This window comes from Tupaia chinensis, unplaced genomic scaffold (genome assembly GCF_000334495.1).
Source record: "Tupaia chinensis unplaced genomic scaffold, TupChi_1.0 Scaffold000085_1, whole genome shotgun sequence".
In the NCBI taxonomy this organism is placed as follows: domain Eukaryota; kingdom Metazoa; phylum Chordata; class Mammalia; order Scandentia; family Tupaiidae; genus Tupaia; species Tupaia belangeri.
This window is the reverse complement of record NW_006159547.1, coordinates 5,609,922-5,629,294: the sequence shown is the minus strand read 5'-3', so window position 1 is coordinate 5,629,294 and position 19,373 is coordinate 5,609,922. Positions and strand designations below refer to the sequence as shown.

The 19,373-nt window shown below is 34.9% G+C and overlaps 1 protein-coding gene across 2 annotated transcripts in view; it reads right to left on the bottom strand.

Moving 5' to 3' along the window:
- SYT1 (synaptotagmin 1) overlaps window positions 1-19,373 on the bottom strand; it is a 661,960-nt gene that overhangs the window by 162,454 nt on the left and 480,133 nt on the right. The window contains exons 6-8 of one of the 2 annotated variants that reach the window (XM_006142860.3): window positions 11,722-11,835; window positions 8,478-8,645; window positions 4,614-4,781 (exon numbers count right to left, since the gene is read on the bottom strand). In XM_006142860.3, the coding sequence (XP_006142922.1) occupies window positions 4,614-4,781; window positions 8,478-8,645; window positions 11,722-11,835 (450 nt within the window). Of the gene's footprint in view, window positions 1-4,613; window positions 4,782-8,477; window positions 8,646-11,721; window positions 11,845-19,373 lie in introns of both variants that reach the window. The other variant, XM_006142859.3, reaches the window with a different exon arrangement.

Here is a 19,373-nt window from a genome sequence, read left to right as displayed (position 1 = left end):
GAGAAATCACCCCCCCAGGGGGGATGGCCACGCTGCAATCCCTTCTCCATCCTCCTCTTGGAACCTTGGGCACGCATGCACATGCGACCTGCGAGAGTTTTAAGCCACCGGGTCCAGGACGCGAACTACAGTCGACTATGTGGGAGTTCAGTGACATAGCCATTATGCTAACTGCTGGTCCCCAAGCCCAGTTGTTTTCTAGAGACACCTATTTTTAGAGATAAGACATATATAGTAGTGGAAGGCATGGGGATAAAAAATAAGCAAATAAAAAATAGCAAAATGCTAGACTATAAAAGGGTCTAAGTCTCGTGTAGATATACCTGATGCTGGGATGCAGGACTGAGACATTTTCTAAAATATCCATAAATAAAATTTATAAAAAGGAAAAAAAAAATCAAAGCTGTTAATTAGAACATTTGAAATAATTATTAAATAAATAGATGAACTATTAAATGAATGGAATGTTCTAAATGTATAAGGGTATGTTTCAGGTTTGACTTATGGGTGGCATATAATTATTTTTTGAATGATTAAACAGAAGAAAATCTTAAAAAAAATCAGTATAGACAGCCTGAGGTTATACACATTGGAAGCCTTCTGCAAGGAAAGAACTGTATATACTGATTACACATGATTTTATAATATTTGTAACAAACTCTCAAAACTTAGCGGTGAAAGGAAGTGTGTTTCCTTTGTGTGAGAAAATTTCTACCTGGGCCTATTCATCCAGAGATACTTTGTTTAAAAAAACAAACAAAAAACCCCCCAAAAAACTCAAGAGAGATCAGTTGAACTTTCTCTGACCAATTATACTTTCATTTGTTAAAAGCTGGGAAGGTGGAAAGAGAGTAATCAACCCTGCAATATTAAAAAGAAAAAGCAAGAAAACTTTGTTAATCTGAGGAACATGCTTTAGCCAAATTAAATTGTTGCCATCCATGTTCCCACAGGGGCTAGATTCTCCTGGCATAATTTATCTGGTCTGCATTCCTACCTTTTAAAATCTTGTGCTTGGCAACTTCCAGATGATTTTTTTAAATTAATTTTGTTATTATTATTATTATTTATTTTTAGATTTGAACAGAGAGAAAGACAGAGAGAGAAGAGAGAAAGGGAAGTGAGAAAGCAACTCTCCAGGTCTAGGACTCAAACTGCTATTGGCCATGTGGGAGTCCAGCACCCTAACCATCATTCTACCTGCCAGCCCCTCAGATGAGGCTCTTACAGTATCCACGCTATTTCTCCTTTTTTCCTAAATTGTTTGTACATCAATTGATCACTCAGATAACGTATAATCCTTTAAAATAAACAACTGCTTCATTTTCTGGCTTTTAGAGCTGTCGACTTCCTGGCAACAAAATTTTACCCTATTCTATCAAAATCACAGGATTTGGATCTCAGTGGGTCTGATTTAAATTGTTTAAATCCAACTGAACAACCTACAATGATCAGTGGTTCCATTACTAAATTCCAGTTCCTTGGAATCCCTTTTTGCACTGTCTTTGCTACCTTTCACCTCACTGATATTAAAAATAACAATACTTTTAGATAAAAGCAAAAATAAAGTCAACAAACCAAAATTGCTTATGTATAATGGAGGAATAATTTCTTTGAAATCATGAGACCTAAAATCAATCTAAAACTTCAATTCTGTACATTGTAATTTACTGCAGTTAATGGACAGTGGCATGAAGAGAGAGAGCACATATCATTGAGACCAATTATTCAGATATAAAATGTAACAGGAACTTTGTTTCCGTTCTATGAGAAAGTTTCTACCTGAATCTATTCACCCAGAAATACTTTGTAAGCTTGACATCTGTTTTATGAAATTTCCTATAGTGATAAAGAGATAACCAACTGAAAACCAAGTTCTTCTTCCTGAATAAATGTCAAGGAGGAAATACTCTACAGTTTAAAAAAGTATTAGGTCATTGAGAAAGTCACAATGTATTTTTAATATAACAGTAGAAATACTATCTCTCATTAAAAACTTCCAGAGATATTCAATAAGCACAACAGTGGTGAGAAAAAGAATAGGGAAATTTATATAGATAGAGAAAAAAGTTGAACAATATGAAAACACAAACATTTGACTAAGAAAGAATAGAGGATCTCTCATTTACTGAAATATTTACCACATAGACTTTATGGTAGGTACTGTACATCCTATTCTGTTTAACTTGTAAGCGAGAAAATGGTTAAACTAGCCACTTTCTAGTTAAAAAGAAAAAAATTTTAAAGAGCTTAAGTTACTTGTGAAAGGTGTCAGAGCTATTGTGGTAATGGGTTACTCAGGATTAAATTCCTGAAGTTTTTGATCTTAAAAATGGACTTTTTCTAGAAACCAATGTAGTTGGTAATGAGCAGGGCAAAGACTGGAGTTCAGGAAGAAAATGAAGCAGTGCTATATTCTATGAACGTAAGAGAAGTGTCTATTCTTTTCACTTATTTTTTAATACTTGCGCAGTCCCAGAATATAGTAATAACTATTTTCAAAATGCATATTTTTTGATAATTTGGGTGAAAAACAACTTAAATAAGAAGACAAGGAAGAAAAGGTAAGAAATTGAAGAAACACAAGGAGGAGGAAATGAAAGGCTTGCCAGCCTACCAAATTTCGTAGATTCTACAGTCAAACGTATTGGCCTACTATTAATTCTCAAACTCTGCTTAAACTCCAAGAATTTTGGAAAGAAGAAAATTACTTCATGATCTACGTTCTCTAAACTTAGGCAAGAATATTTTTCAACTCTCCAGAAACCCAAGGGTGTGATTTTGGAATCCCATACCACCTGGCAGTTACCCAAGAGAAGATTAGTGTAGGCCAGGCCTCCCAGACAGGTGGGTATTGTGAGGTTCAAGTGGTTTACACTAGAGTCAACCACTAAGCCAACCAAAATCCATCCAATTAATAAAAACCAATCGGTTAATAAATATGTGTTATGGTCCTACTTTGTCCACCAGACACACAGAATTTAGAGTCAAACATTTCAAGCAAACATAAAAATTCAATTATTTTCACTACTGCATTATATATTAGAAATATTATGTCCAAATGATTGAATGTCTTTCTTTTCATGCAGATATTGAACTTAATATAAGTTCAACAGAGAACAGCTGCTTATAAAATCATAAATTTAAATACTCAGCATTTTTCTTGGCTTACTCTTCAATATTCAATCTATCTCAATATGTAAGAATGTCAATTCTAACTACTTTATTTGGGTAAGATAGATCTAAGAACTTCAAAAAGTCTGTCAAAACATGGAATTAAAATGTGAGTTTATTTTGGTGCAAAACATTTTTGAAATCCACACGTAATTTTTTCATGCTACACAGTTGTTAGTAATGTTTTGAAGACCTCCCCCTTATAGGAAGATACCTCTTTCCAAAATGAAAGTGGAGCTTGTCTAATAATTTTGAACCCTTTTGTATCACCAGATAATCATTTTAGAGCACGATTAAAATTCAACTTCAGCATAGCACTCAGTAAGCTTGTTCTAAAACTGTACTTCATTTTGCATAGTAACTGTAGACTGGTCATGGGAAAACTTAGGCTGAGAGGATTCCAGGTAATCAGCTTGGCTGAGTTTCTCTGAAGGCTTGGGCTACTCTCTGACCTCCCTGGTAGTCCCTCAGTAACCATATCCTAAGGACTCCTAGGGATCCTAAATGGAGGCTGTTTGCAATCCCTTGGGTAATTACAGCCACATATCAAGATTCTTTTCTGGTATTGGCCTGCTGAGACAGTCACACAGAAAAATGCTAGTGCCAAGGAGGCATAGTATAATCAAATAGAATTGATTATTATGCAGCTTAAATGCACTAAGGATATTGAACTTCTCTTCTTAAATCAGAAAAATACCAGGCTATCCAATTAAAACTGGGGGAAAAAACAATGTGAAGACTACTGTAAAAATGTGAGTCATTTTAAAAATGGATTTAATATTAGCCTTTGTGAATTATATTTGATGTTTCCCTAACCCTGCTCTGATATCTTAAGGAGAAACAATGAACGGTCTGCAACACACAGAAATCATCAAGGAAGATAGGTCATTTTATGTCTGTGTAGTAGCTACATAACCTATGTAGAAAACACAAAGCTTGTGTAGGTAACATAAGAGTGGGGCTGACAGGTGGTGTGGTAGTTATGACACTGGACTCCCACATGGCTGACCATGGTTCAAGTCCTGGACCTGGCAGCTTGCCTTCTTGCTCTCTGTCTTTCTCTGTTGAACAACTTAAAAAATAATAATAATAATTTTAAAAAACCACACACAAAAAGTAAGACATTTTTCACTGTCCTTTTAAAGAAGTAGGTTGTGTGCATGTGGCATTTTATAAACTTTTAGAACAGTTCATGTGTGCGTGTCCAGGGGCATTGTTTATAAACCCAGTGCACAAACTTCTCTCTTTTCTTTCAAATAATACCCAGAGGACTGGTATAGTTTTTAACAAGGTTATGCAATCCCCGACCCTATTTTACCAGCTGTCAACAGCTAGAGGCCCAGGTCACCCTTTGTAAATAACGTCTCTCAATAGGTTATTACATGACCAGCAACTGGCAAGTACAGCTTGTCATATTAGAAATGTTAATGTTTTCTTACCTCTTCCTTCTCAGCACTTTGGAGGTCACGCCATTCCTCAGTTACATGACCAAAATCTACCGTGTTCATGGGGACTTTAAATTCTCCAATGATGTCATGCTTGGAGAAACGATCAAAATCATATACAGCCATCACCAGAGTTTTGCCACCCAGTTCCGAATACGGCACCTAAATAAAAAGAGATGACGATAAAATAGCTAGTCATGAAATGCTTAAAAAATGCTACTTGTTTATAATTTTGATTTGATATTTATGTTGGATAAACAGAACAGGAAGATAATTTTATTTATTTATGTATGTATTTATTTATTTAGCTTAAATTGGGTCTTTTGACTCACTGCTTGAGGCTAAAATTATGGGAAGAAAAATGGGAAATTACCACAGTGATTTATCTCTTTCTCCTAAAGTTCTAGAAGCTCTTAGTATTATTAATAATGGATCCTACTACTAGTCATACCATAAAAATGTCAAGATTAAGAAAAGAATAAACAAGCCAATTGCATTTCACTCAAAAAATAAGTTTTTCTTGTAGAATATTTTGTGGGCATTATTGTTGTAAGTTATATTGTCAGAAGGCAGTTTATACTAGGGGCGGGTAACTTGTGTTAAAAGTTCAATTAACTCTTTCAAGCCCTTTGAGTGTCACAGTTCAATGAAACAGTGATTTATAAAAAGATATGCAAGGAGTTTGAAAGGATTAAATGAAATTCACAGTATGCCTCACCTACTGCCTAAAATAATTTACTGATTGACAAGAACTGACTAGAAAATTGATGTTTTGAATATCAGAGAAGCATTATAATATGGATCTTGAAGTTCATGCTTGGATATGACACTTTAGGATGAGTAGTGGCAAAAGGCCAAGAACTGATGAATTCTCCAGCTGTTCAAATATATCTGGGACAGATGCTATGGGTTGGGATGTTTATTAGTGACATTTTTAATATTCAGGAAAAGCAGTGCAGTCCAAGGAAGCTACACTTCAGTAACTGAGGAGAAATGCCTAATTAAGAAATTGTTTAGACTTGTATTAAAGGGTTTGATCAATTTTCATACACTTCCTATTATTTTATCAGTGTAAATGGTTGTCTTATGCTCCAACAAACATTTCTCAATTAACTCTGAATATTAAAAATGGAAGGAGAAGGAAGGATTTTGAATGATATACATACAAGAAATTTTAGTTTTCTGAGGAGATTTTGTTATTTTTTATCTCCTATTTGGAATTTGATTATTTTATTAAAATGCTATTTGTTAAAATAAATATTTTAATAGAAATATTATGGTTAAAAATGAAGCAATTTATAAAAAATATTAAGATTTTTTTATGTTTTAGAAGAATTCTAAAATAACCCCTTTCAAAGAACTGAATTTCAGGAAAGAAGAATTTACAGTAGGGGTAAATCTTGAAAATTTTACATTTCTGAACTTTCTAGACGTTTTGATGACTATATGGAAGAGCAACAGTTCATGATCTGGATTGGGGATCAGAAAGAACTGAGCGTAGGCTTCTCAACTTCAGAGTTGAAGGGTCTCGACAAGCAAATACGCTTCAGCCTCATCTCCTTCAAATTGTGATACCAATAGTGCCAATGACCTCATGGGGGTGTCTTGAAGCTGAATGAGTACACACAAACCACCTAGACAGTTAAGAAACATTTATTGTTGGAATGAGTAGAAGCTCCTTCAGGTAGGAGTTTGTTTTGAGAAAAAAGATGAATTTAGTTTGGTGCATGTTGAATGGATTTAACTCAATTCTTCTTTTTTTTTCACATTTTTTGCTATAGGGTTACATGTGTTTCCAGAGAGAAAAAGAGACAGAGAGAGGGAAAATGAGAAATCACCCCAAAAAGGGGATGGTCAAGTCACAATCCCTTCTTCTCTTGGGATTTTGGACATGCACACACACACCTGACATGATTCTCAAGCCACCAGGTATGGGTCTCAAATCTTGGTAGGCCATGTGGGAGTACAGAGCCTTAACCACCATGCCACCTGCTGGTCCCTAACTTAATTCTAAAGCCAATCCTCTTTAAACTCTCTTATGCTTCCATTCCTATACAGCATGTGGCCTCTATAAATTTCATGATGTGTAATCTGTAATGTCTTTTGAAGAAATGAACCAGTTATATAAAAGTATTGGCATACTTATCAATATATATTATACTTTAGATTTGTTTATACTTTGATTGATCTTTATAAAATAAATGGAACTTGATCAAAGTATACAAGCAATGTCAAAATCTTAATAATTATACTTCTTGAGGTCATTGAAATTACTAATAAATTTATTAGAAATACATTTAAAAATAATATTTAGGTAACTCAAATCAAAACAGTGTCCCATAATGTTATTTTAAATAATTTAAGAAACTACCTACTACATTCTGGTTAGAAACTGCTAATATAAAGTAAGATTAACATGTAGTTAAATAAAGTGTGATTACAATTTGCAATTTTTTTTTAAAGATTTTTGCCATAGGATGATCATGCATATGGGAGAGAGACAGAAACAGACAGAGAGAAAGAGAAAGTGAGAAATCCCCCCCCCCCCAGGGGGGATGACCATGCTGCACAGTCCCTTCTCCTTCATCCTTCTCCTGGGATTTTGGGCACCTGCGTACACACTCCCAGTGTGGCTTTCAAGCCACTGGGTCTAGGACTCGAACTGTGGTATACTATGTGGGAGTCCAGTGCCTTAACTACCATACCACCTGCTGGCTCCCCCTATTTGCGATGTTTTAAAAATTGTATTTTCACTTGATGTTTTGTGGTATATTGGCCACAGTAATTAGTTCTTCATAAGCTGAGGTCTTCCAGAGTGTTTTTACTGCTGTACATTGAAAACTCAGAAATGTTAGAGTATGTGGGAAGACACTGCTCCTTTATAAAACTGAAAACAAGGTTTGAGAAAATGACTCATACCTTCTGTTTCATCAATTTGTTTCATACCAGAATGTTTGCCAACATGAGGAACAGGCTCTTGCTAAGCTAGGCTGATGGATGGAGTGATTTTGAATTAGCTTGCTGGCATGTGCAGACATCTCATTTTTCAGAAACGTGTTGTTTTAAGGAATGCATTAAAAATCTAACATATTAAAAATATTCACCAAAAAATTGTTTTTATGAATGAATTTGAGTCAAGAACTACACAGATCCTACAAGCTGGCAGAACATGTTTTCCTGATGGGTTATTATAGGGTTGTCAGGAAAGTCATGATGCATTTTTGCATAGAAAACCATAGGAAAATACTGAAATGTCGCAACAAGATGAAGAATACCAGGGACAAGTCTAGAGCAGATAAAAAATGCTAGAAATGCAGAAAAACAATTTGTTCATCTTCTTCCTATCAATAAATTAAAAAGAATAGATTCAGAATACTCCAGTTGCTTCTCTACACATGGAATTTTGCAAGGGGGGCAGAACAACTTAAATTTGTACCACTTAAACATTGGAACATACTTTATTCTATTATTGCAACAGGATTAACCTACTTTCTGGAAGGAAATTCAGAAAGATAGATCTAATTCCTTTGCCTATATTTTAGAGATATGGAAATGTTCATGCCTACTGGCCTACTTGAAGCAGATCTCACTTTTTAGATGTGATGGTGACCTCTTAGTCACATTCCAGTCTATATTCCATTCTGAAATGACTACACTGAATACTACTTTGACCACATTTCAGTGCAATAAAGAATCCTCCCTAGACTGAAGATAAGGATTTTAAATATTCTGAAGAACATCCTTGTGAGTCTCTGAACAGGTGTTCCTGTGTGTGTATACGGATGTGGAGGGATGAGATCAGTCTTTTATGAAATACAACAAACAAAAAGTTATAAGTAAATAGAAAAAAAATGATACCTTGAAAGTAAATTGTTCATTGAAGACAGGATTAAGGGTTTTTCGGTGGACTTTTGTCTCAAACTTCTTCTTTTTATCAGGCAGCAGGAACACTTTCACATAAGGATCAGAGGTACCCCCCATGTCTAAGGCGGGCAGTTCAGCAGCCTGTATGATCCCTACCAGCAGCTGAAATGAAGAACAGAATGAAGCAAATGCAAACATTAGTGAACATTTTGTAACGGATTGATTTGTTCACAAGGTTGTACATTGTGAATTCTCCCTTTTCTTCTTTGCTTTCAATAAACTTTTATTCTCTTATGAATTTGAGCACAGAAGGCAAATGAAGTGAGCTATACAGACTGCAGTTATGACAGATGCAGGCTCCAGGAAGCCTGGTTTTAAGTACAAAAGAGGCTTTTAAAAAAGTTGCTGATTACAGTTAAATAGGAATTCTTATTTGCAAAATGGTTGCAATCAAATAACTTTCCAGTTGCTAAAAGCCCTTATGCATTGTTTTTCTTTCCGGTGCATGATTTGTAAGTAGAAATAACATTTTCAAACAATCAGAAGTCTGTAAGTCTGTAACTATAAAGTAGGAAATTTTTATTCATTACCAAAGCCTCAGTTCAACTGTAGAAATTTTTTATAATTAGGAGGCATTTTGAGACAAAATGATCATCAAGATTTTTATTTAATCATATCTGGCCTTCACTTATATACTGGTTACCTTTGGTTTTAACTTAAAGTAAAATCATTATTTTTTATTATATTCTGTATTTACATATAAGACACAGAGTCAAAGAAACATAATTTCACTTCATAGAAAGGAAGGGGAGAGTAGATATATGTTTTTTAATGTTAATTATGTTTCTGATGATTTTGAGTGCAGTAGAAACTTCATTTCTTCACTTCTATTTCTTTATTGATCCATGGAAGAAGCCTTCTTAAGAAAAGTAGAATATTATGACAGTGCTAATATTTCTGCAAAAATAAATATGTGTTGGCTATTCTAGATACTCTGTCATCAGAGATGTTGTGGCAACAGATTGTCTTAAATCTATATAGGAAATAAAAAGTATATTCTTACTGTTATTCAAGATATATACTATTCAGGGACCAGCAGTTAGCATAATGGGTATGTTGCTGGATTCGATGTAGTCAACCAAGGTTTGAATCCCAGACCTGGTGGCTTAAATTCACGCCCGGCGTGTGTGCGTGCGTGCACAAGATCCCGAGAGGAGAACAGAGGAAAAGGGACTGCAGCATGGCCATCCCCCCTCGTGGGTGATTTCTCGCTTTATCTCTGTCTCTCTCTATCTTTCTGGCAAGTGCACGCTCCCTATAGCAAAAACTCCTCCCCCCCAAAAAAAAGACCCAGAAAGAAAATCCCCCCTCAAAAAGTTATATACTATTCAGTAAATACATTTACACCATAGGTTTTCATATTAGAACCTAAAAATTTGAGTCTGTGTTATTTTGATCATAGAATGGAAAAGCAATTCGCCTCTAAAAAAAAAAAAAAAATCACATCCATTTTTGGTAAATTGCCCCACCATGTTCTTACATGCATTTTGGCCAGTTGCCTTAATTTAAAATCTGGATGAAATACCCTGAATGACTGTGTTGTTTCCATTGTAATGTGACAGTATCTTTTTTGAGACATCATCATACAATGGTCGCAATAAGAGTGCAGGATTGTAGGCACACAGAATATAGACAGATGGCCCAAGGAGAGCTAAAATAGGCTCCGGATTTAAACACCTGATTAGTAAGGCAAACTGTCTCTTGATTCGCCAAACTGATATTTGGTATTTGCCTTACGTAACCATGTGAATATGCAAGATTTTATTTTCTTATTCTCACTTTTTACAGTCAATTTCTTTTTGGACAGGGAAAACACTAGATGTACAGCTGACATTCTTTAAAAAAATTATTTATAATTTAGAAACTTTTGGATGTTTTGTTAATAAAGAATGGTGTTACTTCTAACCATCCTCTGATTTCTGCCTAAGAGATCAGTATCACGTTTCTGAAATCATGACAGCTCAGTTAGAAAATTTTAGGGTAACTTTTAGTTTTGGTAACATTTAGTTAACGAATGTGCATGTTTGACTGTAGCTTTATCTATGAAGCTATAAAGATAAAAATCTAAAGATTTATCTTTAAATGTCCTCAGACTTTATCTTTCTTGCCTCATAGGATTCATTTTTAAATCAAATTAGCTGAGAACATTTGGAAAAAATCAATGTATATTATTAAAAAAATTTCATCATGTAGAATCTTCTAGATACTCAGGGTTTTTTTTTATTATTATTATTTTTAAGAGAGAGATTTTTGCTATAGGGTGTGTGTGTCTACCAGAGACAGAGAAATGTGAGAAATCAATCCCTGGAGGAATGCTTCTCTATTTTCTTCTCGGGATTTGGGCATGCTTTTTAAGTTAGTAAGTCAGGCAGGAGATAAAGAGACATCTTCATCAATGTGGACCCTAGCAAGTTCTTTGTAGAGAGATTTAAAAACCATCTTTGCACTATCTCTATAACAGGTAGTCAATTAAAGGTAGCTTATAATACTTATCTAAGTGGCACTTCACTACTTTTTCAGAAGTTTCAGGGCAAAGCCTGTTTTTCTTACCAAGTAAACAAGGTTCCTTGTCACTTTTTGAGTAGGATTCTTAGGCATGAGAGATCAAATTGCTGGCTTTCTACTTTTCTGGAATTGCTATGTCATTAGCCTTGGGAATTTCACCTGGTATCATGGTACTCCATAGGAAATTACTACCTTTAAAATTCATGGACCATAGTCAACTTTTCATTTTTTGATTCCTTATTAAACTGTTATATTATTTTTTAAAACTTTGGATTAAATGTTGGTCCAGCTCAAAGTTTCTTAGGCTTATTTGGATCTAGACCTATGGAGTCTAAGGAGGGTTTATTCTAGCAGGCTGAGGGATCTATGGGGTGAGACTATGGCTAGGAGCTCTCAGAAACTGACTGCTTCAAGTTCATTTGTATTCTGCCTGCCTGCTGTTAAGTACCGTAAGTAGATGTAATCCGTTGAATACTGTGAATTCTAATTACCAGAAGTTAAATTAGCAAGTAGAGGACTGCCTGTACTTAGAAATTATTTCATCAATAGCTTTGATAATTGCATTTTCCCTTCACAGCAAATGAAATGTTTTAAGAAGTATCTTGCTTCAGTTTCTACTGGGTAATTTCAGAAAACATAACGGAATTAGAAGCCATTTCCCCCCCACTCAGACCTGGTTATTCTGGAAATCATAATCCAGTGAATATTGAAGTTTCCCCAATTTCTCTTCTTCTTTGGGTTCTTCTTTTTCTTCCCCATCAGTCAACCCGGTTTCAGCATCATCATCCTTAAGGGCCTATGGGCAGGAAAATGAAGCATATGTGAATTTGAGTAAATTTTCATTAAAACCCAAATTAAACTAGGCCTGTAGTTATATTTCCAAGCTGTTAGAAGCAAGCACTAAGATGCTGGAAATCTATTTGTCTGACACACATTCACATTTGCTGCTCACATATTTTTAAAATTCCATTTGTGCACGGAATTTGTCCCCCAATCAGCAAGCGACATGGAAGCAATGGAAGAAGCCCCTCAGAATATTGCAAGCACAAAATGTAAAATTGTTCCAAAGAAAATGTCAGCTTGATATTATATTTGGCTCTGATAAACTGCTTCTTTCAAAGGTATGTGTGGTAAACATGCTACTAACCAGGCCAGATTTCACATTCTTGTAGTTTAAAGATGCTCAACGTTATGTAATACGTCACTGTTACATGCAGTGGAGAAATTTCTATGAAATGCATGGCCTTTTGTTGCCTTATTTCTGACTAAAAAGAGTCGAGTAAGTGAACCTCAGAAATTTTACTTCCCTGTGTTTAACATGTACATTTATAATGGTTATGGAAAAAGAGGAAAAAACATGCCACCAGCAAATGCATGTTTAGAGAAAAGTTGACCCCATTTCTAGTTTAAGTTCATCATTTTATTTTCATAACAGCTTCACAGAAAGCTAGGCTGAATTAAATTGATTTGAGAGTCTATTTACTATCAAAATATGAAAAGAGTTACGTTTATAATTTTATCAAAAACTCAAATTGGCATAAAAATTTATCTTGCAATAAAAAACAGGAACAAAAACTATTATATTGAACTTTCAAAACTTGGTCTGATCAACTGAATATTGTTTATCATCTAAAACTTAAGTGCAAGAGAAATTGAAATATTAGAAAGCTCATTATTTGATAAATATACTCAAATACTCCTCCCTATTAAAAATGAAAATATATAACATTTTTGCAACAAGGACAAATTTTGCTAGAATTATTAGAGGTGGCAAAGGTTATAAATGTTTGAAGCTTGTTTCTGGGGATGTATATTCTTACTGCTTTAAAGAATTGGAACAATTAATTAGAAATCTATAACTGTGATTATTAAAAATTATAAAAAAGTTACATTTCTCTGATCATGGAGGTTAAAAAATTTAAAATCTTTATATTAATTATTTATAATTTTTCTTTTGGAGACTGCTTGTACTTATCCTTAGCTATTTGTTCACATTGTGTTTTGGCCTTTTACTTATTGATTTTTAGAGGATCTTTATACCTTTTTCTTGATGTTATATGTAGCAAATATCGTCTCCTAGTTTGGAGTTATGACATTTTCATTGCTCTGTGTGTGTGTGTGTATGTTACTGTAGAATCTCACAGAACTGAAGACACATGAGTGGTGGACTTCTTTATATCTCTGACAAAGTAAAGAAATCTCAGCTATTGTCAGCTAAGATTTAGCTACGTTGAATTTGAACATCAGAAGTATCACTAGTTTATAGATAGATATCAGCGTCTCAGACTACCTCATTCCCAGACTACCTAGTCTCTTAGACTACCTAGTCTCAGACTACCTCATCCCCAGACTACCTCAGTCCCTAGACTATCTAGCCTCTCAGACTACCTAGTCTCTCTGATGACCTCAGCTCTAGACTATCTAGTCTCTCAGACTACCTCATCCCTCAGAGTACCTAGTTTCTCAGATTACCTCATCCCTCAGACTACCTAGTCTCTCAGACTACCTCAGTCCCCAGACTACCTGGTCTCTTTACTCTGGTGGGTTCATCAATTTCAAAAGGGAGCATCTCTACTCACACCTCCACTTACACAGAAACTTGCAGTGGTGTTTCAAAATGGCACCCTTTCCCAACATCATGTAATGACAAATGGTTGAGAAGATGGGTACAATAATTGCCCTGTTTTGACTATTCCGCATTCAATTCATGTACTGAAAAATCACATTGCTCCCTGACAAATATGTACAATTAATATATGCTAATAATAAAAAAGGCACCCTCAGTCCCTGAATTGACAAGATATTTTTACAATTTTGTTCCATTCAGCTAACTCTAATTTGATCCTAGAAAAGACAGACATAGATGCATCATAGATTAATAGAACTCATTCAGGTGAGAAAATTATATAAAAAGAGAATTTATCTGTTGTCAGAGATGCTTCCTATTTTGTGCTTCTTGAAATTTTTCAGGAGCCTACAATGAGTTTGGAAAATTAAAAATTACCATTACAAAAATCTCTATAGAAACATCTTAACATTTGGTTAGTCACACACCATTTAATTGGAAAGTTAATTTATACTTGAATGTTTCCTTGAATATTAAAGTGTTGATTTACTGATGGCCAAAGGCAGGAAATAAAGGTTACTTAAAATTTTGTATTAATCTTTTAACTGAGGGGTCAAGGTGTTCACTAAAGTGAACATGAGCTAGTAAAGTGACAAGAAAAGACTAGTAGATTTAATTAGAGATTTTTTAGGAGAGGAATCCCATTGCCCTTTCAAACCTTAGCTGTATATAAGTCTTTAACATTGTCAGAGAAGATGTGTTTAAAAATGATAGTTTAAGTCATTTGCCTTCCAGTAAGATTTTCATTATTTTACATAATAGCAAACTATTTAATACATACCTCTGTCTGAAAAATCTGCATGTTACTCTATCATCATAATAAAAAAAAATCATGAATTAAAACACTTTTTCAAAAGTCTTTTTCTGAACTGACAATTCATATATCATGTTTTAGCCCAGTGCAATTTGAACTAGCTGAGATATTAAATCTTCTTCTCCCTAAGTGGTTTTTGCCCAGATAGAGGTATAGGACCATTTCTGCAATTATTCTGCATGAAATAAGGCTACATTTTTGATAATTTCTCTGTGCCACTGTTCATCACTGAAGTGAATACCTCTGTCTGAAAAATCTGCATGTTACTCTATCATCATAATAAAAAAAATCATGAATTAAAACACTTTTTCAAAAGTCTTTTTCTGAACTGACAATTCATATATCATGTTTTAGCCCAGTGCAATTTGAACTAGCTGAGATATTAAATCTTCTTCTCCCTAAGTGGTTTTTGCCCAGATAGAGGTATAGGACCATTTCTGCAATTATTCTGCATGAAATAAGGCTACATTTTTGATAATTTCTCTGTGCCACTGTTCATCACTGAAGTGATTAAGTCTATTCCTGTCCCAAAGGTTGAGTTTAAGCAAGACATTTTCTGTACTATTATGTTAAATTCAGAACTATCAAATCAGTAGCTATTATAATATCTTGAGAGCAATATCTGCTCCCTACCATGGAACACAATTTGGAAGGAAAAGCCTGTAAACCCAGCAGTTCTGAGGGTTGATAAATTGCACTAAGAAAAGTGGTGATGGGAAGGAACATCAGACCTTATTATTATTTAAAAAATAATTATTTTTATTTAACTTTATTTTAATTTGACTAGAGAGAAACATTTTGAGAGAGAGAGAGAGAGAGAGAGAGAGAGGAAATGAGAAAGAAAGCAAGCCACCAGGTTCGGGACTCGAACCGTGGTCAGCCATGTGGGAGTCCAGCGCCCTTACCCACCACGCCACCTGCCAGCCCCCATCAAACCTTATTTCAAATTGCGAAGATTTAGTGTACATGCTTATGGTTTGCTGTGACATTTGGAAGTGCTTAGTTCAGATGCATTGGGAGGATTTGTTCATTCTAAGTTATATTGCTCAGATCTGGATTTGATAAGGTAACTAAAAAGTAGCACAAGGGACCGAATTTCCTTTCTGTATCTATCAGTTTAAAACTTGAGCTTTCTAATACTGTTATACTTAACCTCTGTTAGTGATGTTCAAAATGAGAACACTTTATCTTCCAAAAAATCAATTTAGTTCAGCCTCTTGATGTGTGTCAGAATGGTATACACTCTGCTGTGAAGCCCCCACTGCCAGGCCACTACATATATCTGAGCGTTGACTAGGGATGTCTAAGTAGCAGAGGAAACCTACCGCAAGGGACAGTCCAGAACAGTCATGAGACACAACACAGATAAGGAGGACATAAAAGGAAAAAAATAAAAATTAAAATATCCACACACATTATTGAAAACCATGGAGAAATGACCTTTCCATGCCTAGACTTTACAACTTGATATTTTCCCCCTGCATGTTTCAAAATTCTTCTTTAGTTAAAAGCTTTCTATATAGATTGACATGGTAAAAACATATTGATGGTCTTAGAGCATATTTATCTTAAGAAATCATATCTAAAATGCCTCTCACAACTGTCCTGTATTTATATGAGAGAGCCCTAAACTATCTTTATTGGCATCCTCATGTTCTCTTCAATATTCTGCTTAAAATATTTTAGAAATAGAATTATTATATAGCATTTTTTTTTAAAAAAAAGAAAAGGTTTTTGCCACAGGTCATATGTGCTCACAGGAGAGAGACAGAGACAATGAGAGGGAAAGTGAGAAATCACGCCCCTAGGGGGAATGACCATGCTGCTACCCCTTCTCCTCCATTCTCCTCCTGGGATTTTGAGCATGCATGCATGCATGCATACCCAGCATTATTTTCAAGTTACCTGGTCCAGGATTTGAACGATGGTTGACCATGTGGGACTCTGGTACCTAGCCATTATGTCACCTGCTGGCCTCAATAACTTTGTGTTTATGCTGTTTTCACTTGGGATGATCTGATGGTCACCATGTGACATAATATCCTCTTAAAATCTGCAAATTCTACTTTACTCCTTTGGTCTTCTTCTATAAAACTATAGAACTCAACATTAGCTACTTTTTGTCTACTTTGAAAAGTAGCATAAGCTACTATCCTATAAATATTTATCACTGGGGCCTATTTTCACTTGTCCAAATTATATTTCATTTTTAATTATTCTTAAGTTAAAAACAAGACTTGGCTATAAAGTCCTAGATAGACACAATGATATTCTTTTTCTTTTTTCTTTTGGAGAGGTTTTTGCTATAGGGCACGTGCGCTTGCCAGAACGAGAGAGATAGAGAGACAGAAAGCAAGAAATCACCCCCCAGGGGGGATGGCCATGCTGCAATCCCTTCTCCTCCATTCTACTCTCGGGATCTTGGGCACGCACGCACATGTGCCTGGCATGAGTTTAAGCCACTGGGTCCGGTTCTCAAACCACGGTCAACTACATGGGAGTCCAGCGACACAGCCATTATGCATACTGCTGGTCCTGATATTCTTAAAATGATTAGAAACACCTTTTTGAGTGGTCAAAATCCTAACTACTTTGCAATAACCTTACATTATTATAAACTATCACTGATTTCTTAGTTGACTCATTTTTTTTTCTTTCTCCCATCCAAAGGAAGAGATGATCAATGAAAGATTAACCACAACTATTTACCATATTTGAGATCTTGGTCATTTATCCAGGTCATAACAAGGGTAATAAACACCACTACTATGCTATAAATTACAATCTTACATTATACAGAACAAATTCCACAAATAGAAATATAGATTCTTATCCTAGAAAGAAATACTGTAGTTATCACTTAACATTATTCAGTACTTTTAATCATTAATTTGAGGACACAGAGAAACCACATTTAAATTTTACGGTAATTGTGAAATGATAATCTTGCATTTTCAAATGATTATTTTCACAGGTATAGCTAAAAATGAACAAGCATGTTAGTTTATGTCTATTCAGGAAGTTATTTGCATATCTGATCTCTCCATAAGTTGTTTAAATAAAATCTATATGAAGTGCTGCTTTCTATAGAAAATGTTGAAATAAAGCAAGATATGATTTAAAATTTCAATTTTTACTTATGAAATTAACTGAAGAAAAAAATCTTTACTAGACATCTGTAGTTGATCATTTGTGCATCAGAGTTCATGACTGTGATTAGAAACATCAGAAAAATTGAACTCTTGCTACTCTGAGCTCAGACCAAGCCTCTCTGAACTCAAGTACAGGCATTACATCCATCTCATAGCTCCAGACACAAAACTTCAGAGAATGAAAAATGAGTCTTTGTTAAATTATTGTCAATAGATAATACAGTGTTTTTGAAAAAAGTTTAAAACTCAAGCTGGGAAGTGTGTTTCGTGTCCTGAGTTTGTCGTTAATTAGGAAACTATGCAAATGTACTTAAAATGCACGTTATAACACTTGATTTAAATTGTTCTTAATTAAGAGTTCAATTAACAGAAATTAATAGTGTAAGAGAAATTGATCAAACTGCCTGTATATGTTCCTATCTGTGAATAAATAGAACTTTTGAATTATCTGACAGGAAGCATTGGTAGTTGAAAATGTTATTTTATGAGAAAATCTCTACAGTTTTATATCAATGAAATGTTCTTTTAAAAAGATAGTGTGGGAGGAGGGTGGGAATTAGGTGGTGGTGGGGAGGAGGGAATCAGGTTAAAAAAAAAAAAGGAAAACATTCCACAGACATAAAAATGAGAAGTGAGAAATTTCTGTTGATGACCATGTGTTTGCTAATATTTTTGACTGGACTAACGTGCACTGTACTCCTACTGGGAAAATTCATTTTCCATGTTGTAAAGATATACAATGATTGAATGTAAAGAAATCAGAAAAAATAAATTTTTTTTTTGAGAGGTTTTTCGCTATAGGGTGCGTGTGCTCGCCAGACAGACAGAAAGAGACATAGAGACAGAAAGCGAGAAATCACCCCCCAGGGGGGATGGTCACGCCGCAATCCCCTCTCCTCCATTCTCCTCTTGGGATCCTGGGCACGCATGCACATGCGCCCAGCATGTTTTAAGCCACCAGGTCCGGGACAGGAACTGCGGTTGACTACGTGGGAGTCCAGCGACATAACCATTGCTAACTGCCGGTTCCCCAGAAAAAATTTTTAAACATTTAAATAACTAAAAAAATCAATATAATTATTAGTCCAAAAAATGAGAGAGCATTTAATAACTATTATTAATAGTACTTTATCTTGAACTAAATCATCCAGGTTATGTAGGTGAAAGTCGATAGCAACATAAAGGACGTCTGAATAGCTCCTTATGCTTGAATCCGTCCAGCTAGATGGATGGTGGGGATTTTCACTGTCCTGAGTTAAAAAAGAACTTTGCCTTCACATTCTCTGCCTTTCATTAGGACTGACTCCTATTTCTTTCTCTTCCCTGAATATAACTCATTATTCTTCAGAACTAAGTATTGAGCTTAATGGACATGTAGGCATGGTAGCTTTCATTAAGTTCGATGAACTACTATAAAACTCAGTTATTTAGCAGTAATGATGAACAATGAAAAAGTTAGAAAGATTCCCTGTCCAAGAGAAAACTACTCCGGTGCTTTTATTCTTTTTCTCTAACACTCAACATAGATAAGACTGGCTAAATAGATATAATCAAAATCGTCAGGCCTGTTCTGATTTATTTGTATAGGAAACTGGAAAACCCTGTCAGAAGTCTCCACTACACTTTGGGATCTTGAGTACGATGAACTACTATAAAACTCAGTTATTTAGCAGTAATGATGAACAATGAAAAAAGTTAGAAAGATTCCCTGTCCAAGAGAAAACTACTCCGGT